This window comes from Onychostoma macrolepis, chromosome 25 (genome assembly GCF_012432095.1).
Source record: "Onychostoma macrolepis isolate SWU-2019 chromosome 25, ASM1243209v1, whole genome shotgun sequence".
Taxonomy (NCBI): Eukaryota; Metazoa; Chordata; class Actinopteri; order Cypriniformes; family Cyprinidae; genus Onychostoma; species Onychostoma macrolepis.
Window position 1 is genome coordinate 15,118,177 of NC_081179.1, and position 27,320 is coordinate 15,145,496.

A 27,320-nucleotide genomic window follows, 5' to 3' on the forward strand; every position below is an offset into this window, starting at 1 on the left:
ATTGCAATTTAGAAGAACTTTTTATTTATTTATTTTTTTGAATATATAGTAAACTGTAATTTATTCCTGTCATACTAAGCTGAATTTTCAGCATCATTACTCCAGTCTTCAGAGTCACATGATCCTTCAGAAATCATTCTAATATTTGCTGCCCAAGAAACATTTTTTATTATTATCAATATCGAAAACAATTGTGCTGCTTAATATTTCTGTGGAAACCATGTTCCATTTTTCAGGATTCCTTGATGAATATAAGTTTATTTGAAATAGACATTTTGTAACATTGTAAATGTCTTTACTGTCACTTTTGATTAATTTAATGCATCCTTGCAGAATAAATGTATTAAAAAATATCAATTTTAGGATTTTTTCCAATCTGTATATCCAATCTGCTTGTAAAATCATAACTGATAAAATAAATGGGGATGTCCAAAGAGAAGCTGCCGTGTATTTCTTGTTAATGACAGCACAACACAACATGAGAGTGAAATATAAGATTCTTACCTCTCTTCCCTAATGCATTTATAAACATAGAAGCAGATGAGAGAAAGAGAGAGAAATATCAGATAGACAAACATTATGTTTTCTTCCATTCATTCAACATTTGCATTCAAACACTGAAAACGCATTACACACTGTATGAGACAATGTTTTTACTCCTTGCTTTCACTGTACAAACTGCTAGCGTGAAAATAATTTCACTAATGTAGATCTGAGCGCACCACGCACACACACCTTGATGTTTCCTTAGTGACAGCATGTGGGACATTTGTCTTGTTAGGCACAAGCGTTATGGCATCATTGTCTCTGTCGTCTGTGACAGCTGTTGGAAGCTTGAGGACTAAAAATAGTCGGTGCCTTGCGAGCAGATGTCTACATTCACATTTTTATTTAGCAAAATGATCACATCTCTGTCAGCGAAGCCTGAGCACCTAGGATTGATCAGTTCCCTTCGATCTTGTATTTTCTGAATGTTGGCGTGGGAGCGTTAGCGGGCGCTGGCCCTGTGCAGATGGGCCGTGGGTGTTGTTTTCCTGCGCCGCTACTATGAGCTGGCATTGGACGGGTAAGCTGTCACTCGCTAACAGCTGTTATGGCAACGTGGCGAAGTAAATGGACAGCGAGACGGTAAATGATCACGAGTCTGCTCTGAAATGATCATGCAATACCTTCTGGAGCAACATGCAACGCCAAAAGGCCTGATGATAAACAAAGATTGATTCTCTGTCTACGTGACTGAAGGCTTCTTTGAACATATGTTGTAAAGGGACATCACAAGATCAATGCTGCTGGTGCGGAATATAGAAACAAGGAAGAAAAAGCATTGATACAAAGACTAAATGAAGGCTTTCTCAGCAGGAAAGAGTTTGGGCTGAGACAACACACCACCGGAAGCCAGTCTTTATGAAGAGATGTTCTGTGGGTTTTACCTCAGAGTGATGCTCGTCATTCTGTTGTAACACTTCCATACACAGCTCTCCTAGTCTGATCATGTCCTCCAGCCTTTTCTCTGGAGATGCCTGACTGCTGTCTGCTGAAATACAGACATCACAACATTCACACTAGTTGTCAACCCCTCCAAACATGTTTAAGATCAAAAATCAATGTATCAAAAAGGCTCAACAATAAGGACCTTTTCAGCTTTACTTAAAAAAATTATAATTTTGACAAACTATCACAATTTTAAGTTTACGTTTAAAACCCTGGATTTAACTTGCTGTCAGTTAAAGGGGTCATGACATGATAGGGGTGGGCGATATGGAAAAAATATATCACGATTTTGTTTTAGAAATATCACGATTGTGTCATGTTGGTTATTCTGTTATACATGTTGTCTGACCATTACAGCCAAACTAATTTCCCTATCATAAAGACAAAGCTTTTCAAGGTAACGAAAAAAAAAAAAAAAAAGGTAGATATTTAGGCCAAAGTGGACAAATATAAAAGTAAAACACTATATAGACTGATACCTAAAGCAACTGTATTAAAGTTCTTCAGTCAAGAATAGTGAGTGATTTTTCTCTTTGCGTTTTGTTGTTTTATTATCGTTAAAGGAATAGTTCACCCAAAAATAAAACTTCTGTCATCTGTCTGTCAATTCTGTCATAGTATTTTATTTTTATACCATCATTTACTCACTCAAAAGTTGTTTTAAACCTGAATTGAGTTTCTTTCTTCTGTTGAACATAAATGCTATTTTGAAGAACGTGGAAAACCAAACAGTTGCTGGTCCACAGTGACTTCCATATTTTTTTCCTACTATCAAATTGAATCTGGACCAGCAACTGTTTGGTTACCCACATTCTTCAAAATATTTTCTTTTGTGTTCAGCACAAAAAAGAAATTAATACAGGTTTGGGACAACATGTGAGTGAGAAAATAATGACAGAAATTAAATTTAAGGGTAAACTATCCCTGTAATGACAGTCAGCTGCATGTTTAATAGGCTACTGTCCCTTTAAGACCTGCACGCATCTAATATACAGTATATCTAATATACTATGGGACAAGGTGACGTCAGATAGCCCCAGTTGTTTGTATAAATACCACCCCCAGAGCGTCACATCGACATAGGCCCCGCCCACTGGCGTTCAGTCACTAATGGCTGACACTTGATTACTCTGAATGCGAGAGTCATGTCGCGTCAAAAACAAATAGAAATTACAATCACTGCCGCTATCTTGTTTACACTGGATAAAGTATAAAGATTTGTGTTCATGCTCGAGTCTGTTTTCAGGACAAGTGGAGTGAAAGAACATTCGCTTTGACGTATTTCGTTTGACAGCTCGTTCGCGTCTTTGTTCAGATATCAGAAGGATCCCAGCGTAAGGAACAAGTGGACTGTTTTTTTTAATGCCATCCCGGATCATGCCAGAGGATTGTTCAGAGCTTTTTGTTTTGTAAACGAGGCACAGTGTCATGGAGAGTTCACAAAGAAACATTTTTTGAAAAATGAAGCAGTACTATTCTGACGGCATCAACCTTGTCAGCATTGTCTGTAAATGACTGTTTTATTTTGATTATGTTGTCACAACACTCAAAACATACAATAGCGAGGGGGCGTTGATACGGTTTCCTATGTGCAATGATAATCATAACAGTCTCGGATAACTGAGAAGCCTTAAAAGATCTGCCCCTTAAAAACAGCCTGTTTCTGAGTTCAGAATGAGGGTTGAAAATAAAAATTTCTCCACATATTTGTTTTTTTGTGCAAAAAAACAAAAACAAAAAACTTTATTTACATTATCAGTAAACCTCAAGGAACATATTAAAATAATAATAATTAATTTTAAAAAATCCGTGTCATGACCCCTTTAAGACAACTGCACATTTCAAGTTGAGTAAACTTCACATTTTGAGGCAGCATGCACACTTAAGTTCAATCATAAAATGTATATATATATATATATATATACAGTGAGGAAAATAAGTATTTGAACACCCTGCTATTTTGCAAGTTCTCCCACTTAGAAATCATGGAGGGGTCTGAAATTGTCATCGTAGCTGCATGTCCACTGTGAGAGACATAATCTAAAAAAAAAAATCCAGAAATCACAATGTATGATTTTTTAGCTATTTATTTGTATGATACAGCTGCAAATAAGTATTTGAACACCTGTCTATCAGCTAGAATTCTGACCCTCAAAGACCTGTTAGTCTACCTTTAAAATGTCCACCTCCACTCCATTTATTATCCTAAATTAGATGCACCTGTTTGAGGTCGTTAGCTGCATAAAGACACCTGTCCACCCCATACAATCAGTAAGAATCAACTACTAACATGGCCAAGACCAAAGAGCTGTCCAAAGACACTAGAGACAAAATTGTACACCTCCACAAGGCTGGAAAGGGCTACGGGAAATTGCCAAGCAGCTTGGTGAAAAAGGTCCACTGTTGGAGCAATCATTAGAAAATGGAAGAAGCTAAACATGACTGTCAATCTCCCTCGGACTGGGGCTCCATGCAAGATCTCACCTCGTGGGGTCTCAATGATCCTAAGAAAGGTGAGAAATCAGCCCAGAACTACACGGGAGGAGCTGGTCAATGACCTGAAAAGAGCTGGGACCACCGTTTCCAAGGTTACTGTTGGTAATACACTAAGACGTCATGGTTTGAAATCATGCATGGCACGGAAGGTTCCCCTGCTTAAACCAGCACATGTCCAGGCCCGACTTAAGTTTGCCAATGACCATTTGGATGATCCAGAAGAGTCATGGGAGAAAGTCATGTGGTCAGATGAGACCAAAATAGAACCTTTTTGGTCATAATTCCACTTAACGTGTTTGGAGGAAGAAGAATGATGAGTACCATCCCAAGAACACCATCCCTACTGTGAAGCATGGGGTGGTAGCATCATGCTTTGGGGTGTTTTTCTGCACATGGGACAGGGCGACTGCACTGTATTAAGGAGAGGATGACCGGGGCCATGTATTGCGAGATTTTGGGGAACAACCTCCTTCCCTCAGTTAGAGCATTGAAGATGGGTCGAGGCTGGGTCTTCCAACATCACAATGACCAAGCACACAGCCAGGATAACCAAGGAGTGGCTCTGTAAGAAGCATATCAAGGTTCTGGCGTGGCCTAGCCAGTCTCCAGACCTAAACCCAATAGAGAATCTTTGGAGGGAGCTCAAACTCCGTGTTTCTCAGCGACAGGCCAGAAACCTGACTGATCTAGAGAAGATCTGTGTGGAGGTGGGCCAAAATCCCTCCTGCAGTGTGTGCAAACCTGGTGAAAAACTACAGGAAACATTTGACCTCTGTAATTGCAAACAAAGGCTACTGTACCAAATATTAACATTGATTTTCTCAGGTGTTCAAATACTTATTTGCAGCTATATCATACAAATAAATAGTTAAAAAATCATACATTGTGATTTCTGGATTTTTTTAGATTATGTCTCTCACAGTGGACATGCACCTACGATGACAATTTCAGACCCCTCCATGATTTCTAAGTGGGAGAACTTGCAAAATAGCAGGGTGTTCAAATACTTATTTTCCTCACTGTATACACACACACACAAACACACACACACAGTATCTCACAGAAGTGAGTACACCCCTCATATTTTTGTAAATATTTTATTATATCTTTTCATGTGACAACACTGAAGAAATGACACTTTGCTACAATGTAAAGTAGTGAGTGTACAACTTGTATAACAGTGTAAATTTGCTGTCCCCTCAAAATAACTCAACACACAGCCATTAATGTTTAAACCGCTGGCCATAAAAGTGAGTACACCCCTAAGTGAAAATGTCCAAATTGGGCCCAATTAGCCATTTTCTCTCCCCGGTGTCATGTGTCACGTTAGTGTTACAAGGTCTCAGGTGTGTTAAATTTGGTGTTATCGCTCTCTCATACTGGTCACTGGAAGTTCAACATGGCACCTCATGGCAAAGAACTCTCTGAGGATCTGAAAAAAAGAATTGTCTACATAAAGATGGCGTAGGCTATAAGAAGATTGCCAAGACCCTGAAACTGAGCTGCAGCACGGTGGCCAAGACCATACAGCGGTTTAACAGGGCAGGTTCCACTCAGAACAGGCCTCGCCATGGTCAACCAAAGAAGTTAAGTGCACGTGCTCGGCGTCATATCCAGAGGTTGTGTTTGGGAAATAGACGTATGAGTGCTGCCAGCATTGCTGCAGAGGTTGAAGGGGTGGGGGGTCAGCCTGTCAGTGCTCAGACCATATGCCGCACACTGCATCAAATTGGTCTGCATGGCTGTCGTCCCAGAAGGAAGCCTCTTCTAAAGATGATGCACAAGAAAGCCCGCAAACAGTTTGCTGAAGACAAGCAGAATAAGGACATGGATTACTGGAACCATGTCCTGTGGTCTGATGAGACCAAGATAAACTTATTTGGTTCAGATGGTGTCAAGCGTGTGTGGCGGCAACCAGGTGAGGAGTACAAAGACAAGTGTGTCTTGCCTACAGTCAAGCATGGCGGTGGGAGTGTCATGGTCTGGAGCTGCATGAGTGCTGCCGGCACTGGGGAGCTACAGTTCATTGAGGGAACCATGAATGCCAACATGTACTGTGACATACTGAAGCAGAGCATGATCCCCTCCCTTCAGAGACTGGGCCGCAGGGCAGTATTCCAACATGATAACGACCCCACAACCTTGCTAAAGAAGCTGAGGGTAAAGGTGATGGACTGGCCAAGCATGTCTCCAGACCTAAACCCTATTGAGCATCTGTGAGGCATCCTCAAACGGAAGGTGGAGGAGCTCAAGGTCTCTAACATCCACCAGCTCCGTGATGTTGTCATGGAGGAGTGAAAGAGGACTCCAGTGGCAACCTGTGAAGCTCTAGTGAACTCCATGCCCAAGAGGGTTAAGGCAGTGCTGGAAAATAATGGTGGCCACACAAAATATTGACACTTTGGGCCCAATTTGGACATTTTCACTTAGGGGTGTACTCACTTTTGTGGCCAGCGGTTTAGACATTAATGGCTGTGTGTGGAGTTATTTTGAGGGGAACAGCAAATTTACACTCTTATACACGCTGTACACTCACTACTTTACATTGTAGCAAAGTGTCATTTCTTCAGTGTTGTCAAATGAAAAGATATAATAAAATATTTACAAAAATGCGAGGGGTGTACTCACTTCTGTGAGATACTGTATACACATGTATATATACATATGAAGAGTTCAGATGCAAAAGCCTCTTAAGTGCCATTTGAAATTTTCTTCTAAAATGAGCATTTTTTTCTCAGGCTCCTATGTTTGTTCAGTTTTTTCATAAATATAGTAAACAATATATATATATTTTATACTACGGGGCCGTTGAATGCTTGAATCTGATTGGCTGACGAACGTTCTAAGGTGTGCAATTATTTTCAGGGAAACGCACGGCGAATGTAGTTCCAGGCAGGTCTTGACCGCATTACATGACCATATCACTTCGCCAAATGATTTCTGTTATTTCAAAGGTCTTACAACAGCAAAATAACCAAGACCCACAACGACACTGGCCAAATAAATAAATATAGTAAACAATATGATAAAAATGACAGATCATGTCCATGTTTTTGCACTTTATTATGTACGGAAAGCACATACTCTATGTCTCCAGCTCTCTCTCCCTCACAGACCGCACACACATAACAGTTACAGTTTGCACACACTAGCATACATCGCGCTAATGTTGTTAGCGCTACTCTGACGATTTTAGCAGTAAACAACTTAAAAACTACATGACTTCTCACAAGCGAGGGAACAACAACGGCGCTGTTCGTGAACAAAAGGAACTAAGTTTCACTATAACTAGAGACATTGCTGCCGAACACTATTGACAGACGCACAGAGCTAATCTCTCTCTCTCTCTCTCTCATAACTTAGTTATTAACTGTATTAACTGCATTAATCTGTTATCAACGGCTCAAGCCTCCGTTACTAGGTTTAAAATGGCATTTTGGAATTAGCAACTGAGGCCTTGGATGAAATGCGGAAGAAATAATCCTACTCACAATAGCGATTTAAGTAGAAATACTGGACGAATGCCTTGAAATATATCATCTGATCGATGTCTTGAGGTATGGCAACCGTAGTATAAGCGGAATAATTGACTTCGGTCCGTTGAATTATTAGAAGAAAAAAAATGCACACCCGAGGTGTAACGGCCACTTCGCGTTTTGGGTGAACTATATATACATACATTTTATTGTAATATATTGCAATATTTTACTGTAATATTTTGTAATACAATTGTATTGTAATATATTTTAAAATGTAATTCATTCCTGTGATGTGGAATAAATGTCAGAAATATTTAATAATATTTAAAATACACTGCTCAAAAAAATTAAAGGAACACTTTTTAATCAGAGTATAGCATCAAGTCAATTAATCTCCTGGGATATTGATCTGGTCAGTTAAGTAGCAGAGGGGGTCGTTAATCAGTTTAAGCTGCTTTGGTGTTAATGAAATTAACAACAGGTGCAATAGATGGGCAACAATGAGACGAATCCCAAAACAGGAATGGTTTTACAGGTGGAGGCCACTGACATTTTTTTCTACTTATCTTTTCTGACTGTTTTTCACTAGTTTTGCATTTGGCTAGGGTCAGTGTCACTACCGGTAGCATGAGGCGATACCTGGACCCTACAGAGGTTGCACAGGCAGTCCATCTCCTCCAAGATGGCACATCAATACGTGCCATTGCCAGAAGGTTTGCTGTGTCTCCCAGCACAGTCTCAAGAGCATGTAGGAGTTTCCAGGGGACGGGCAGTTACTCTAGGACAGCTGGACAGGGCCATAGAAGGTCCTTAACCCATCAGCAGGACCAGTATCTGCTCCTTTGTGCAAGGAGGAACAGGATGAGCAGGATGAGCACTGCCAGAGCCCTACAAAATGACCTCCAGCAGGCCACTGGTGTGAATGTCTCTGACCAAACAATCAGAAACAGACTTCATGAAGGTGGCCTGAGGGCCCGGCGTCCTCTAGTGGTCCCTGTGCTCACTGCCCGGCACTGTGGAGCTCGATTGGCATTTGCCATTGAACAGCAGAACTGGCACCCTGTGCTTTTCACAGATGAGAGCATATTTCACTCTGAGCACATGTGAAAGACGTGAAAGGGTCTGGAGAAGCAGTGGAGAAAGTTATGCTGCCTCTAACATCATTCAGCATGACCGGTTTGGTGATGGGTCAGTGATGGTCTGGGAGGGACGAACAAAATGGACTAGACTGCTGAATCATTTTTTCACTTTGATTTTTCGGAGTGTCTTTGAATTCAGCCCTCTGTAGGTTGATAATTTTCATTTCCATCAAACGATGTGGCATCCTTTCGTTCCTAACACATTACCCAGTCCATATCAGATATAGATATAGATATCCGGCCTGATATTTTTCCCCATTGAGATCTGATGTGTTTTCAAAGTGTTCCTTGAATTCTTTTGAGCAGTGTATTTATTATAACATAACATTTTAAACAAAAAATATAATAATTTAATTGAGTTAAACTTGAGTTAAAATTTTTTATTATATTCTTTGATGAATATAAAATTCAAAAGAACAGCATTTTTATAAAATACAAATCTTTTGTAACATTATACATTTTTTTTTTCTGTAACCTTTAATCCATTTATTGCATCCTTGCTGAATAAAAGTATTAATTTTTTTTTAACATTAGTGTACGTTTTTGTGCTGGAGACACTGAAAACACTGGCAGGTGTTCTGAATTTTCATATCTGAACAACCGGCCTGACAGGGCCAGCCAAAAAAAAATAAATAAATCCTTACTGTTGAGCCGTGAAAAGTAGAAAGTGAGAAACCTTCGATCTGAGCGTATTCAGTAAGCTGGGAGTAATTGATGAGCGCAGCTTTTTCCAGGCACTTCTGAACTATCTTGCGCATCTCTTCAGGTGGGACCGGCGTGGTGATGTCTTTCATCAGAACCTATGAAATTACTTCCTTATTACACTTTAAGTTATTTTGTCACAAGCTACTACACACAAGACACTGATATAAGATGCAAAGCATGCACAGTTAATTGGCAGACACTCACCCTTTCCAGAAGAGAGAGCGTGGCTTTAAGAGCCCCCTCCGGTCGCCCGAAGGGGAAACAGTACCTACGGGCAACAAGACAAAGGTACAACTCGAGTGGTAATTAACTGACGGCTTACAAAGAAAGTACACTGAGCGCAAACTGAAGGAGTCAGTCACAGACCGCTGTTTCTCAGCTATCATGGGACAATAATTACATCTCTTAAATAGAGATGTTTTCCAAAGCCTGTTGAGGAGGGACAGGTGTCAGCGTGCATACGGACAATGCCAGGCGGGATGAATGAAGGCCAAAGGGAAGTGCTTCTTATGGAGGCCTCACACCACAGGTGTGAAAGTGTCCCCTGAACGGCCCACAGTGTGTTTTTTTTCATGCGTACGGGGCAGGAGGCACACTTACCAAGTGACTCAACAAGCTGTAATCAGCTTGGGTTGGGCACCGCGCTTAATCCCCGGCACGCCCCACCGGCCTTGTCCATTTGCATAATCCAAGATGTTGTTCGTAGCTTTTGTTTGAGTGGTTTTAGCTGGTTATTAGGTGTCGCTGCAACCGCAAGACTAAAACCCTCTTTACCAGTGTTTCCAGTGCGCTACAGGAGGGCCAGCGGGAGGTCGGTTCAAAACGAGGACCCATGAGGAGGGGGTGTGGTAAATGAGTAAACGGTAAACCGAGATGTTATACAGGGGTTATCAAGTGATTTGGCTTCAGGGACCAGTTATTACATTGTTATTACATTGTTATTACATTGTAATTACAAGATTGATGGTTTAAAAGAATGCTTAAAGGAATAGTTCACCCACGAATGAACATCTGCTGAAAATGTACTATTCAAGATGTAGATCAAATTGGTTATCAGAACAGATTTGGAAAAATTTTGCATTGCATCAGTTGCTCACTAATGCAGTGAGTGGGTGTCGTCAGAATGAGATTCCAAACAGCTGATAAAAACATCACAATAATCCACAAGTAATCGACACCACTCCAGTCCATCACTTGACATCTTATGAAATGAAAAGCTACACGTTTGTAAGAAACAAATCCATCATTATGGCGTTTTAACTCTAAACCATCGATTCTGGCCAAAATGCCATAATCCATAATAAAAACACTTCCTCCAGTGAAAAAGTCCATCCTCTGTTGTTCTCTCACATCAAAATCCACCAACGTATTTGTTTAGAGCTTGTAAACAGTGCTTGATCTGTGCATATTTCTCTCCCGATTCAGATGAGACGACTTTTTCACTGGAGAGAGCAATATTATGGATAGAGGACTCATATTTTAGCCTGAAACAGCGGTTTGAAGTAAAAAGTCTTGATGATGGTCTTCTTTATTATAAACATATTTATTATATATTTATTATAAAGCTTTTCGCTTCACAAGGCGTTAACCGATGGACTGGAGTGGTGTGGATTACTTGTAGATTATTTATAAAATGTTTGGACTCTCATTCTGACGGCACCCATTCACTGCTGAGGATCCTTTGGTGAGCAAGTGATTCAATACTAAATTTCTCCAAATCTGTTTACATGAAGAAACAAACTCATCTGCATCTTGGATGGTCCAAGGGTAAATACGTTTTCAACAAAGTTTCATTTTTGGGTGAACTATTTCTTTAATATTCAATAATATTATCAAATCGACTTCAATAACACTATTGGATGAGAACTTAAACTGAACTGAGCTGGATAATGACAACTGTCTGTCAAGAAGCTGCTATGAAATCATCTATATTGTATAAAACTCTATAATGTGACTTGACTTGATTAGGTAACAATTATTTGTATTTTTACATCGATTTTTCCATTGTTATTCCTCTGTTTCAGGACAGAAGTGGACGTGGGAGCTTGTTCTACCTGAAATGTGTGATCTGCTTCTCCAGTAAAGTCAGCAGTCTGCTCCTGATCTCCTCAAACTCCTCCTTCTCCTGTTCTGTCACTGTGCCCATGCCGTCCGGCCTGCCAAAACAACAAGGAAACATTCAATGTTCTTTTTAATTCTTTACAACACCTGTTCATTAATTCCAACTGCCCTTGAATCCTGTGCTTCAACCTCATAATCAAAAGATTCCTCAAAGAGAATTGTCAAGTTTCACAAGCTTTTCAGCAGAACTGAACAATGCGTTGACTCACATTGAAGGGTTTCACAATCCAAAACCCTTAAATAAAAGAATATCAAAATAAATGTATCCTTTGAGAATCACAAAGATGCGAAGCAGTTGGAATTATCTTCCAGTTAAAATTCAACACATTATTCAAATAAAGTACTATTTTATATTACTTTCATTCATATGCAAATTAATTTATATGATACTGTGTGTGTGTGTGTGTGTGTATAAATATATATAAATATATAAATATATAATTTAAAATTATTATATATTATTATAATAATTCAAATAATAATTTGAAACTTTAAAAACCTTATTTGAATAATGTCTAATCTTTTAATATTATTTTATTTTTATTTAAAATAAAGCTATTGTTTCATATATAAGATTATCAAGCTGTTTATTCAAAATAGATTCAAAAGATTATTCAACCAAATAAAGATTATAAAATAATGTTATTCAACAACTAATTAAATAAAATAGAATAATATTGAATAGAATAAAAAAAAATCATAATCTTAAAAAATTGAATAAATTACTTAATTTTGAATGAATCTATAATTTCTAATCATTACATTATGTAAGAAATAAAACGATAATGATAAAAAAAAAATATTAATGATAAAAAATGTTTCTTGAACAGCAAATCAGCATATTAGAGTGATTTCTGAAGGTTCATGTGACTGGAGTAATGATGCTAAAGAATTCAGCTTTGAAATCACATGAATAAATTACATTTTAAAATATATTTAAATAGAAAAGTTATTTTAAATAATCTCTTCAATTTTTATTTTTATTCATTAATATTTGTTTGAATAATGTTAAAGATATAAGATGAAGATGTTTATTCAAAACAATCAATTAAATATAAATTATTCAACTAATAAAATAAAATAAAACAAAAGAATGTTGAAAAAAATGTATTGACTTCTAATCTTCTAAATATGTAATATTTATTTTGAATACAATTATTCTATCTACCTACCTTCATACATACAAAATAAAATGGTCACAGATTTAAACTAAATAGCTTCTCTCAATACCACATAACTACAACAATCAAATGTAGCCAGCATATGTTCAAGCCCTAAGCTTCGCACAATTGCACTTTAAGAGCTAAAGTAATCATTCTAAAGTTCGTTTTTAACCGTCGACAATGGGCAGTTTAGTTAAAAGCCATTGTGCCTCGCTATCCAAACCCTGCACACTTTCTGAATGGCACAGCTTAGCGCTGTAGAGAGAGCTTTCCATACACGCAGAGGTAAAGGCAACTTGTAAACCTGTCTGTTCTTCAAATCCCTCTCTCCATTAAATGAAATCCGCCTTTTCTTTTTGACAAGGGCCAGCTAATCCCGAGAGAACACAAAGAGGGGGTGTGAAGAGCAGCAGAAGACGTGAATGTATGTGCGAGAAGAGGGGGGAGAGAGAGAGAGAGAGATCAGTGCCTGCAAATGAAAATAAAAAAATCTCCTTTTTGCATTATGGTAAAGGCTAAGGAGTGTATAAACTCAACATCGACCCTTTAATCTCGGTGTCTTTGTCTGCCGTTCTGTGTAGGCTCATTAGTTCTGAAGGAAGGCCTCTTAGTTTAACTGCTTCTAACAAGAGGCCTGGGAATTGAACTGTTAGCACGAGGGAGAACTGTTCTATAGCGTCGAGTCCATCCTCGTTTGTGGCTCCCAGTACATCAGTAAACCTACGACTAGCAAAGCCTTACGACTTTAGTCAGTAATTAAGTCTCTCACAATTCACACATCTTCCCATTGACTTGACTAATGCTAAACGAATCCTTCAAACCTTGAAACACATCCAATTCTACCTTACGTAACACTGCATTATTAGTGGTGTCTGCTAAGGAAGGCATCACTTTTGCTATCATTATTCAGGGATTTACAGTAAGAACTGCCTGTTGGCAAGGGGCCGGTGTGAGAGAGTTTGGGGTCAGATGATGTGCATGTGGTTTTATAAACGAAATGAACATAGCATATTATATGTATGTATATATATACATATATATATATATTTATGCCATGGTCTGTCTGAATACTTGATTCTGATTGGCTGGCAGGTGTTGATTAAATTCGTTTAACTGCACAGGTAGTTCCAGGTCAGTTTAATCACGTTCTATATTAATGCGCTTCCTATAAACATTGGTAACCATAGCAACATACAGTTACAGTAGAATAGTACTACAGACGAAAATAACCATCATTTTTATCGTTCCGGTCAAACCACGTTGCCATAATATATTACATTATTATATTGCAAATTGTCTATGCAAAGAAAACTAACATTTGATTAAATAACATTTAAAACATAATAAATAATATAAAATGTATCAAAATAAAATATGACATTTTAAATAATAATAATAATCATCATAACAATTATTGGTGGTGGTAGTATATTATTATACTAGTATATATTACTATTTTTATTTTACTACTACCACCACCAATAATTGTTATATCATGACATATATAAAATAGAAATAGTAAAATAAACATTAAATAATAAAATGTAAAAATAACATTTAAAATATTTTTAATGTATAAATACATTTTGTATATTTTAAAATATAACATTTAAAATCTGAAAATAAATATTAAACTTAAAACCAATTATTTTAAAATATTTGTAAATTATTTTATATTGCAAAAGTAAATGCATTTTAGTAAACAAGAAGAATAATACTTTTGTGTGATGTAAAAGTATAATGAAAAACTAAAATAAACTTCAAAATTAAAATAAACTTCGAAAGAAATGTAAAAAAATTAAAATAAAAATGTATTTATTTTTGTAAATATAAACACTTAGAATTTAGTAAAAATACTTAAAATACTTGAAAATAAATAATAAAAATAACTTGAAAATAAAGAAAAAATTAATTAGACTTGGCCTCGTAATCAACTACCTAGTTTTCGGACGGGCAAACACATTTCCTACAGAAAAAGTAAAAATGGAGTTGTGCTTGTTATTCACATTGTTTCAATAAGTTGCTTTGCTATGAATGTGTCTGCAAAACCATAAACACAATGCAAAACCAGTCAAACAGTAAGTACACAATCCCAACTAGCTCCAAGATACTTAAATTCAAAGCGGAGAAACTCAAATGTGCAGAAAAATCTTGCATATGTGGTTTCCTCTGCCTCACGCAGCGCTGGCCCGGTGGGAACGGGTGCAGTGTGGCGGCCTGTTGGGGGTCCGACTTATTGTTTGTGCCTGATGAAGCGAGCATGTTTGAGACGAGTGAAACGCTGACCTGTCCGGAGCCAGTCAACAAGGGTTAAACAGCGGCGGGAGTCTCTGGAAAGTCTGGCCATGCCGAGCTGTCCAGGAAGATGGTTGTGAGGTTCAGAGCTGTGCGTTTGCAAGGGGAACGACGCGCTCAATCCTCTATGACAGATGGGGTTGGTGTGTATCCGATCATATCAAGACCTCACGGAGGAGACAGAAGTGACAATCCAAAGGGTGCCGCTCTGGATGTATGTCATGTTTACAGTGAGTAAGTGAGTGTGCAGACTGGTAAATACTCTTGTCACGCGGGGTGGCCAAGCATGATGGACAGGCGAGAGACTGACAGGTGAGAAAGAGGTTAGATTGTGATTACTGTCACTCGCTGTCAGTCCGTCCTGGCCAGTTCATCTCACACATGAAGCCGCACCTGTCCGTTTCCTCTCGCGTACTTGCTTCTCAGTCTCAAGCCTCGTTGAGCTCAGGGTGCATCTGTCAGTCAAACGCAGGCGACGCTGACTGAAATGTGCCACGAGGATGTCTGCACTGACAAACAGGTCTGAAAGAAGTCTCCGTTCACAAACCTAAAACATAACCCTGAATGCTAGAAAAACATTTACAGAAAAATGTTTCTATTATTATACTGTTGTATTTATTATTATATTTATTATGTGTTTTTGTTGTGTGTGTATATATATATATATATATATATATATATAAAATTAAATTAAAATATACATTATACACATACATATATATATATATATATATATATATATATACACAGTCATGACCAAAAGTATTGGCACCCTTGGTAAATATGATCAAAGAAGGCTCTGAAAATAAACCTGCATTATTAATCCTTTTGATCTTTTATTTAAAAAAAAAAAACCCACAAAAATCTAACCTTTCATTGAACTAAAACAATTGAAAATGGGGGGAAAATCTCATTATGAAATTAATGTTTTTCTCAAATACACGTTGGAAACAATTATTGGTACCCCTAGAAATTCTTATAAGTAAAATATCTCTGAAGTACATTCCCATTCATATTTACAATTTTGAGCACTCCAGGGTGATTATGAACATGAAATTATCCAGCCACAGCTTCCTGTTTCACAGAAATATAAATAGGAGGGAAAACAAAGCCCAAATTCCCTTAACCATCCATCACAATGAGAAAAACCAAAGAATATATTTCTGATGTGCAGCAAAAGATAATTGAGCTTCACAAATTAGTGAAGTGGCTTTAAGAAAAGAGCTAGAGCAGTGAAAATGCCCATTTCCACCATCAGGGCAATAATTAAGAATTTCCAATCAACATAAAATGTTACAAAACTGCCCGTCTATATTGTCCTAATGCACGGTGAGGAGAGGAAGAGAGTTTGAGTGACTAAAGACTCTCCAAGGACCACAGCTGGAGAATTGCAGAAAAAATTGCAGTCTCGGGGTCAGAAAACCTTAAAAAAAAAAAAAGTCAAACAGCACCTACATCACCACGTGTTGTTTGGGAGGGTTTCAAGAACAATTCTCCTCGCTCATCTAAAAACAAACTCCAGCATATTCAGTTATCAGACACGACTGGAACTTCAAATGGGACTGGCTTCTATGGTCAGATGAAACTAAAAAATGAGCTTTTTAGCAGCAAACACTCAAGATGGGTTTGGTGAACACAGGGATAAAAAGTACCCCATGTGTACAATGAAATATACTGCTGTATGTTTGATGTTGTGGGCCTATATTTCTGCTGGAGGTCCTGGAAATCTTGTTTAGACACATGGCATCACTGATTCTATCAAATACCAACAGATAAAAAATCAATAAGTGACTGACTCTGTTAGAAACACAAACCTCAAAAAGAACACAAAAATGGGTCACTGAGCACAAAACCAAGCTTCTGCTGGCCATTCCAGTCCTCTGAACAGAACCCTGTAGAAAATGAGTGGTGAACTGAAGAGAAGAAGCACCAACATGGAGATGGGAATCTAAAGGGTCTGGAGTGATTCTGGATGAAGGAATGGTCTCTGATCTCTTGTCAGGTGTTCTCTAACCTCATCAGGCATTATAGGAGAAAATATAGAGCTGTTAAACTGGCAAACGGAGGTTTCAAAAAGTATTGAATAAAAGGGTGCCGTTAATTGTGGCCCATGTGTATTAGAGAAAAACATTTATTTCATAATTATATTTCCCCCAATTTAAAATTCTTCTTCTACAATGAAAGGTTAGATGTTTGTGAATTTTTTAAATAAAAGAATAAAAGGATTAACAATGCAGATTAATTTTCACAACCTTCTTTGATCATATTTACCAAGGGTGCCAATACTTTTGGCCATGACTGTGTATATATACACATATACATATATATATACACATATATATATATATATATATATATATATACACATACACACACACATACATATATATATATATATACATATACATATACATATATATATATATATATATATATATATATATATACATATACATATATACACATTAGAGGTCTGTAAGCCCGTTGGGTCCCGATGGAGCCCAACACGCTGAGTCCATTCGAGTCCATTTTTACAGATCGGGCTCGGGCTCATTTAGCTTCTCTCCTTTTATTGTGCCCATATACGCGCAGAGCACACATGGCTACTGTATTAAATACTGATTATATTATAAATATTATACATCGCCTAAGCAATACGCAACGCATACGCACACATTAGCATACAGGTGACCATGCAGAGCATCAGGAAGAAGTTGGAGCGTGGAGTTACAAAAAGTTCCCAATGCTTCGGGAAAAGCTGCATTTTTGATCAGTCATGCATTTGATGATGATCCTGACTCGCCATCTCCTCACTGGATGCGCCTTTAGAGAGAAAAGCATCTTTAGGGATTTTATAATGAAAGAGTTTTTGTTTTCGATTTGAATTATTTCGTTTTAAAGTAGTAATTCAAAGCTTTCTATAGATACTATATTTATCAAGTCAGTGAGGCAAGTAGGCTATATGCTGTGTTTTGGTTTTTCAGAAGCGCTCTGCTTGCTCAAAACCGATTTTTTAATAAAAGCACGTTTTGTTGATATTGTGAGTGCACAGAAATAAAAGTAGACCCTTTACAGTTCCGAACAACATAGCCTTTTACTCTTACTTTTATGAGCAAAAATGACAGCGTATTTTGAAATGTTTCCAATGCAGGTGATCGTTCTTGCGCGTCCAGTAAAGCTTCAGCTTCCACTCTCCGCACAAACTACTGGATATGCATCAGTGCACATTTATCTAGCTCAAGCGTTTAAACTAACATTGTGGAGCTGTTTTATAATTACAGATTTAATTTTAGAGAAGTCGTGATGATTTGAGAAAGCCAAATTGATCAAACATAGGCTATGATCAACTCGTTGTCTACCGCTGGCCGCTTGGTCGTTAATTTAAAAAACAAAAACTTACATTTAAAGAATAAAAAAAGAAGCTCCAAACGTTTTTCTAAATTAACTTAATAAAATAACGAAACGAAATACAATCACTTGCCATTTCATACAAAACTGAACTATTTTAATAGCTGAAACAGTAGTAGATAAGCTGTTTTGGGAGAAGGGGGAAAAAAGATGGGCTCAGGTCGGACTCGGGCCTAAATTTTAGGCCCGTGCAGGGCTCTAATATACATACATACATACATACATACATACACACACACACACACACACACACACACAGCCGCTCAAAAGTTTTTTTCATGTTTTTAAAAAAAGTCTCTTCTGCTCGTCAAGGTTGTTTGGCTATTTGATGAAAAAAAAAAAAAAAAAAAACTTTTTTGTGAACTATTATTGCAATTTAAAATAACAACTTTCTATTTTAATATACTTTAAAATATATTTTATTTCTGTGACGCGGCACTGAATTTTCAGCATCATTACTCCAGTCTTCAGTGTCACATGATCCTTCAGAAATCATTCTAATATGCTGATTTATAATCAATGTTGGAAACCGTTGTGCTGCTTCATATTTCTTTTTTTTTTTTGAGACCTGTGATATTTTTTTTTTAGGATTATCTGATTAATAAAAAGTTAAAAAGAACAGCATTTATTTTAAAAAAGAAATTGTGGCTTTGTAATATACAATGCTATTCAAAAGTTTGAGGTCAGTACATTTTTTCTTTCTTTTTTTTTTCAAGAAATTAATACTTTTATTCAGAAGGGATGTGTTAAATGAATAAAAAGTCATAGTAAAAACTTATATTGTTAGAAAAAATTCTATTTTGAACAAATGCCGCTTTTTTAACTTCATATTCATCAAAAGATCAAAGAAAAAAGCATCCCATGTTCCAAAAAACAATATGAAGCAGCACAACAGTTTCAACACTTCAGCATTTCACTTCAGCAATAAATCAGCATATTAGAATGATTTCTGAAGGATCATGTGACACTGAAGACTGGAGTAATGATGCTGAAAATTCAGCACTGCATCACAGAAATAAATTTTATTTTAAAGTATATTAAAATAGGAAACCAATATTAGAAATTGCAACAATATTTCACAATATTACTGTTTTTTCTTTATTTTTGATTGAATAAATACAGCCTTGATGAGCAGAAGAGACTCCTTAAAAACATTTAAGATCTTTCTGATCTCAAACTTTTGAGCAGTGTATATATATATATATATATATATATATATATATATATATGTTACATGTATACGTATTCACACACACGCACACACACACATGTGAAATATATCATTCTTGGTATTTTTTAAATGTTTTTTTTTTTTTTTTACCAAATTATAAATATTTATACAAGTATACATATTTTATACATACATATACATTATATACACACACACACATGCATATACAAACATACACACACACACACACACACACACACACACACACACATATATATATATATATATATATATATATATATATATATATATATATATAGAAAAATATTTTTTCTAAATTATAAATATAATTTAAAAAATATTAAATGTATTTTTATATATATACACACACATACATACACACACACACACACACACAGTATTTATACACAGACTTTTTATTTTTAAATGTATTTTATTTACTAAATTATAAATATTTATAGACATAATAAATGTAATGTAATGTAATATTTTTTGTTATTTTTATACATTTAGGCATATATATATAAATATAAATAGAGTATGCATATATAAATATGATTATTGTAAAATAAATGTAAAAATACTGCCTTAAAAGCTGTTGTTGTTTTTTTATTTACTGATTAGAAATGTTTAAAAAATATATATATTATAAAACACACAAATGAATAATATTTTTAAAACAATTTACAAAAAACAAAAAAACAAACAAAAAAAAATTATATATATATATATATATATATATATATATATATATATATATATATATATATATATATATATATATATATATATATATATAATTTTGTTTTTGATAATTAGATTTAATCAGTTTTTATAGTTTATGTGACTGTAGTTAAAGGGTTAGTTCGCCCATTTAAGACATGAAGTTGTATGCAATCCTTACCAGCACTATAGTGCATACACACTGACCCACCCTTTAGTCACCTCCTGGTCAGAGTTCTGGCCGCTGGAAGTTTTCAAGATAGTACTCCGCTTAGTTTCGGGCCTCAAAACTGTGCGTTTTACGTGAAAAATTATTTGCGTTTCAAAGCTTGATTAATTTACATCACAAAAACACGCCTGACAAAATTCATACCTCAGTTTTAATCGGCACTATTTTCTTTCCATTTCTATCAATCCGCGCTGCTGTCAACGCCAACAGTGCGCGCGTTCAGATCAGCTGTTCCATAGTGTTTACACAATCGAATGACAACGACATAAAAGTAGAAAATGAACAATGGTGCGAACTTGTAAATTCCCAGGCTGTGACCACAAGAATGTGCCGGGATCACCGTTCAGATTCCATCGTTTTCCAGTTTCGGATATAGCTACGAGACAGCTTTGGCTGGTTGCCATCGGCTACTCTGCGGGAGCTAAAATATCGAGAATCAAGGATTTCCGTGTGTGCAGTGCTCACTTCAGCGAAGACGATTACATCCCCAACCAAGGAGGAAAAAGAAAAAAAATGATTTTAAAGAGTTTTGCTGTACCAGTACCACGGGTAAGCTCTATTTACTAACTTTATGATCCAATGTCTAAACTGTACGGTAAACAAGCTGAAAATTACTTTCATCATCATCTGTTCCGTCTGACATTGTGCTAAAATTGGTTTCGTCATCAGAAGTTTCGTATTCAGACATGTTGTCAGCGAGTCGCGCTATCAACAGCTGATCTGAACGTGCGCACTGTTGACGTTGACAGCAGCGCGGATTGATAGAAATGGAAAGAAAATAGTGCCGATTAAAACTGAGGTATGAATTTTGTCAGGCGTGTTTTTTGTGATGTAAATTAATCAAGCTTTGAAACGCAAATAATTTTTTCACGTAAAAACGCACAGTTTTGAGGCCCCGGAAACTAACCGGGAGTACTGTCTTGAAAAACTTCCAGCGGCCAGAACTCTGACCAGGGAGGTGACTAAAGGGTGGGTCAGTGTGTATGCACTATAGTGCTGGTAAGGATTGCATACAACTTCATGTCTTAAATGGGCGAACTAACCCTTTAAAATACGCCGTGCACACATTTTTTTGAAATCACTATGAAGAAAATTAATTCCTGGAAGCAAGCCTGCAGAAAGTGTGTGGTCTCTGTTGTAATCTACTAGTCAGTGGGTGGAGGATCAGAAATAAAGCTGTCATGAAATGAAGATAAAGAAGACGGCAACTCTAAGACATTTTCTCCTCAGGTTTAAAGCTGCACACTCACCATGAGCAAGGCTGCACTGTCACTAGTGCTCTTTGAGCTATTGACTGATGTGTTAGATCAGTTGAGCAGATGCATTCTCATCTGAACTGAAGATTCGAGGTTGTCTGGACCAGCATTATTTTCTAGCTACGCACACGTTAAAAAGCCTTGAAGCTCCTCTCATTGGATAAAAATGATCTCATTTGTGGACTTTAGCTTCTCTTTTACCAGTTTTAGCTGATTATAGTTTCTGGTATTTCTCAAAACAACATTTGTTGTATTATTTTGAAGTAAAATAGAAAAAAAAAATCACTTTTATTAAAATTTTATTAAAGGTTTATTAAACAAGAATTTTATCATTTCATGTATGATGTATTTTTAAAGAAAACTTGATTCAGCCACGGGATAAAAAAGGTATTTAAGACTCTTCACCTCACAATTCAGAATATTTGAGATAACAGAATTGTGAGATAAAAAGTTGCAGATATACCTTTTTTATTCTTACATGGAGGAAGCCAAAAAAAAAAAAAAAAGAATTGCGAAAAGTAAACTCAGAATTTAGAGAAATAAAAAAATCATAATTGTGAGATATAAACTCAGAACTGCAAGAAAAAAGTCCGAATTCTGAGTTTATATCTCGCAATTAAGAGTTATTTTTCGCACAATTCTGAGAAGAAAGTCAGAACTGAGAGATATATTCTCAGAATTATGAATTGTGAGATAAAAAATGTGCAATTATCAATTATATATATATATATATATATATATACACACACACACACACACACACACATATATACATATATACATACATATTAGGGCTGTCAACATTATTAACGATTGATCAAAAAATTTGAACGATTTAATATTTTTTTAACGCAAATGAATCGTTTGATAAGGTTTGATCCCAACTTCTTGCCGTCATCGCAGCGTGGATAAGGGTACAGCGAACCAGTATTGCCAGGGTCGCGGGTTTCCCGCACAATTGGGCTATTTTTAAAATGCAGTCGCGGGAAAAATTACAGAGCCGTGGGTTGCGCTTGTTTGGGCTACTTTTACAATGTACCGCGGCCGCCCAAAATGTATATAGACAAATAAAAATGAAAACACAAATACGTGAGTTTTAGCCAGAGCATACATGTTAAGGCTTTTACACAGCAGAAATAAACATGACAACAGCCACTATAGATCATATAAGATAATAAACACACGATTACGATAAGATATGGTTTATCTGTGATTTTCTTGAGATTTGGATATTTTCATAACAATAATGAATTAATGTGTACATCTGAAATGCTAATTTGTGCAGCGATAAAAAGGCTATAAATAGCATATTTTCACAACAGTAAACGACCAAATTCCACATGTGATCACAAAAGGAAGTTATTACAAACACTCGATGGTGGTTTAAAGTAAATTTACAGAAACAGGTCCAATTCTTCTTCATAATGCATTTCGTCATAATACTTCACATAATGTCGCAAGAAAATGTTTTGTTGTATTTATTTAGAAATACTTTTGATAATAGTTGGTTAAATGTATACTGGGATTGAAGCAATGTGGCTTGGTAAATGTTTTATTGCCAGTATAAAGGCTGATAATGGCTGAATAAAAATGAAAGAATAATAAGGATTATGTCTCATATCTGGCGGAAGTGTGAAAGGTTCTGTTTCCTTAAACTAGTTTGTCATGCATTTCTTTATTTCAACACATTTATGTCAGTCCGCTGTCATGTGTGTCATGTGTTCCCGCCTCTTGTGTCCATATTTGGTCATGTTCCTTTCCTTGTTAAGTGTGATTATTAGTTAAGTCTTGTCCAGCTGTGTTTAGTCATTATCAGTGATTGTCATGTGTATTTAGTTCCTGCCTGTTTAGTTAGTTTTAGAATTATAGACATTCAACATTACAGTATTGAAAGCCACTATTTTTAACATTTAATAGGCATTGAAAAATATAAAGAGGTCACAAGGTACATACTTTATATAATATAATGGTAATAATGGTATAATATAATGTCTTTGGAAGATCTGTGCAGTATAATGGATATCCTGCATTAAATAGATCATTCTTTTTATTTACTTCACTTTTTGTGCCTTCTGAATTTCCCATGAACACTCTCTGTGGGCTTCACAGCTGAACTGTCATTATTTAAATGACACCTCCTCCAACAAAAAGCTACTCATGCCAATTTTCCTCATTTGAAACTGGTGATTAGCTAGAGAGGCTAATCATTACTGTTCCTAATTGACTAAATAAGCCATGAAAGACAGGGAGCACATCCGTGTGTATTTAACATCTAATAAGTCAATTGACGGCTGATTCGAGGTAAGTGGAAAACGAACAGCTTCCAGTGTACGCTAAACACAAAGGACTTCGCCAACAAGTGGACAAGGGACATTGCTCATACCCGAGCCACATTCTGTCCTCTCACTGCTAGCGTAAAGCGCATTTCCGTCTTGAACCGTCAATAATTCACACAATCAATTACAGAAAACAAGCCTGTTATATCAAATTCTGATCCTCAGAGGCCTTATGAAAGAAAAATTATTAAAATGTAGAAGCAGCACAAATGGTTTCCGTAATTACGGTTTAATTGCTTTGCGTTTTGAGATAATGGGGAGCCATTAATTAATTTGCCAAGCAGACGCTCTCAGTCTCTGTTTGAGTGAAGCAGGAACATGGCTGCCACGCTGAGCGCCTCCCGAGTGATTAAAGAAATTCTTCAGTCTTGTCGTTCCTTTTGTATGCCCACCCATTATGTGCGGACAAAAGCCATTCGAAGTGTTTTTTTTTTTTTCTTTTTGTGATCTATCAAACATGTGGGACTTCTCATTTGTCCAACACAAATGAAATCCTTGATTTCAAACACTTAATACGTGAGAATTCAAAATGCACAACCTCCATGGAAAGCAAATGTTCCTTGCTGTTTGAAAGGGCTGTGGGGTGTTGCTAAAGTGCTTGTTTTTATATAGAAATTATAATAGAACATCTTTTTTGCATGTGGTCAGGTGCTTACATTATATTTTTTAAACATCTTTCCAATAACAATGAACATATGAAATGTTGCCCTCAATAAAATGTCTACACTACACAAAAAACTAAAACAAATCCATTTTCTACTATCTAATATGAAATGTAATTCTCTGTGCTAATATATATATTACTTCTAAAGGTAATGCATTACAATATTACATTACTTAGTTACTTTTTATGGAACATAATGTTACTTTTGCGTTACTTTTTCTCACCTGAACCAGGCTTGCTTAGTTGTTTTTTAATAAACAATAAATAAAACTGTAAAGGCTCTTTCTGTTTTTGTTACTTATTTGAAAAAGTAACTCAGATATTTTATAGTAAATTTAAAAGTAACGTGTTACTTAACTAGTTACTTGAAAAAAGTAATCTGATTACATAACTCATGTTACACCCCAACACTATATTATATACATCCTTACCTCTCTATCTCTCTATCTATATGTAAAACACCGCCACTTACTAGTAAAAATGTTTGTAAAAACATAATACTATTAATAAAACTAATTAAGTCTTTTATATGAATTTTATTCTGCCTGGACTCCCTCCCTGTAGCTTAAACAGCAGAGAACAGCACTTGCATTGCCAAGGTCATGTGGTCGATTCCCAGGAATAGCACGGACTGATAAAAATGTGTACCTTGAATGCAGTGGAAGTCACTAAAAGTGTGTGCGCCAAATGCATAAATCTAAATAATATAAATAAAATAATATAAATAAAAAGTTGCACAAAATAACCCAGCGTTTGTGAACCTACTGTAATACCTGTTTCCGTGGACATGCGAGGCACAGAAGGCATAGCTGTAGTGGAGCAGGGTCGGGTCCACCAGGGTGTTGTTATCGGAGAAATCCATCAGGTCTTTCAGGTAGTAGAGGTGACGATGACAGCCCCTCACCCCGTATCGAGCGCAGTACTCATCCAGAACAAACACCTGGCCTGGGCTGAACCAACCCTGAAACACAACAACAGGATCAGAATAAATACATTTACTATAAACATGCAATTAGCTGATCTCAGCCATTCCTGACCAGAGCACATCTCTGGACTAATTATACTGTACTATATAACATCATATTACACTATAATAACTTCTGAGAGATCATGTGACACTGAAGACCAGAGTAATGACGGATTTGGAAATCACAGAAATAAATTACATTTTAAAACATTATTTTATGATGTAATATTTCAGAATATATATATATATATATATATATATATATATATATATATATATATATGTGTGTGTGTGTGTGTGTGCGTGCATGTGTGTATATAGATATAGATAGATAGATAGATAGATAGATAGATAGATAGATAGATAGATAGATATAGATAGATGGATAGATAGATGGATAGATAGATGGATAGATAGATGGATAGACTATTACACTGTAAAAAAAAATGTTTGCTGCAATTAGTTATCACAACTTAAAATTCAACATTACAATAAGTAATAATTTGCTGTTGCAACAAATTAAGTGTTCGTGCTTGAAATCCTAAATTTGGTAAACTTTAAGTCAGATATTTAAGTTATCTCAACAAATTTTAAGTTATTATAAGTAATTGTACATAAGTAACTAATTATAAATATATTAAAAATAGTTACAGTAGTAAACAAGTAACTGAGTATATGTAGAGTTACTTTTTAGTTACTTTCCCCCCCAAAAATACTAGCTCAAATCTGTTCATTCTCTCAGAGCAGAGACTCGTAGATATCCAACTGTATAATGTTTACTCAAGTAAAAAAATTCATAAACGTTTGTACAGTATGTCTTTGTTTTGATTTGCTAGTCACTTACAACAGCGTCAGACTATAATTCTTGCAATAAACTCTAGAAAGTCTATTCAGCGCTTATTTTTGTGCTTACTTTGGACCTTGAAAACATGTCACTTAAAAAAAGCATAAAACATACACATTCTGTATCCGAAGGCCAAAGCAACAAGCACCACAGCAAACAGCAAAGGAAAAGTTTTAAAAACGTCACTGCCTCTGCTCGACCCCTACAGGACCTCTAAGAAGTCACGACATCCGCCGCGCATACCTACTCTAGCTTCTCCTCAACAACACTGCTACGCTAATTGAACACGAAGTGTCTAATTTCAGCACGCCTCTCATTTCACGCCAAGACACACAAAAAAACAAAACCGCAGCGTGCGAGACGAGCTCTTCCAAAAAATATTGTTAAAAACACCCCGTCTATTTCCAACATTTAAACAAACGAGTGCAAGGTTAAGTGCAAACAATTAATTCATAGGCAGAAAAGTCACACATAACGCGGGCGGGTGGAGATCGCCACGAGGCTCCTGTTGCATTCATTAGCTCATTCATCCCTCACATAATAACTAAATTAGGCATGAATCTTACAAACTTAATTAAGACGCCTTCTCTGAAGGAACGTTAGCAAATTAACACTTTGAGGGGGCCGCTCGCCCACGACGGTGCGGAGGGCCGTGAATCAGGAGAACTGCGATGTGTCTCAGACGTTCGCGGGAGACCGACAGTCACGAGGGACCGTCGCTCGCGGCACTGAGCAGCAGCCGAGATACTGAGACCCCTCGACCTTCGTGCAGGAGCAAAGACTGAAAGCTTCATTAAAGTCCAACGAACAAA

At 36.3% G+C, this 27,320-nt stretch overlaps 1 protein-coding gene across 8 annotated transcripts in view; it reads right to left on the reverse strand.

The window, feature by feature from the left end:
• The window catches only part of cadps2 (Ca++-dependent secretion activator 2), a 167,886-nt gene that overhangs the window by 28,529 nt on the left and 112,037 nt on the right, over window positions 1-27,320 (reverse strand). For 6 of the 8 annotated variants that reach the window (XR_009269303.1, XM_058766607.1, XM_058766609.1 and 3 more), the window contains exons 13-17: window positions 25,471-25,658; window positions 11,365-11,466; window positions 9,515-9,578; window positions 9,282-9,405; window positions 1,431-1,534 (exon numbers count right to left, since the gene is read on the reverse strand). Coding sequence is in view for 7 of the 8 variants with exons in the window: in XM_058766607.1 (XP_058622590.1) it covers window positions 1,431-1,534; window positions 9,282-9,405; window positions 9,515-9,578; window positions 11,365-11,466; window positions 25,471-25,658 (582 nt within the window). In the remaining variant the exon portion in view is untranslated. The remainder of the gene's footprint in view (window positions 1-1,430; window positions 1,535-9,281; window positions 9,406-9,514; window positions 9,579-11,364; window positions 11,467-25,470; window positions 25,659-27,320) is intronic. The other 2 variants (XM_058766608.1, XM_058766611.1) reach the window with 1 other exon arrangement.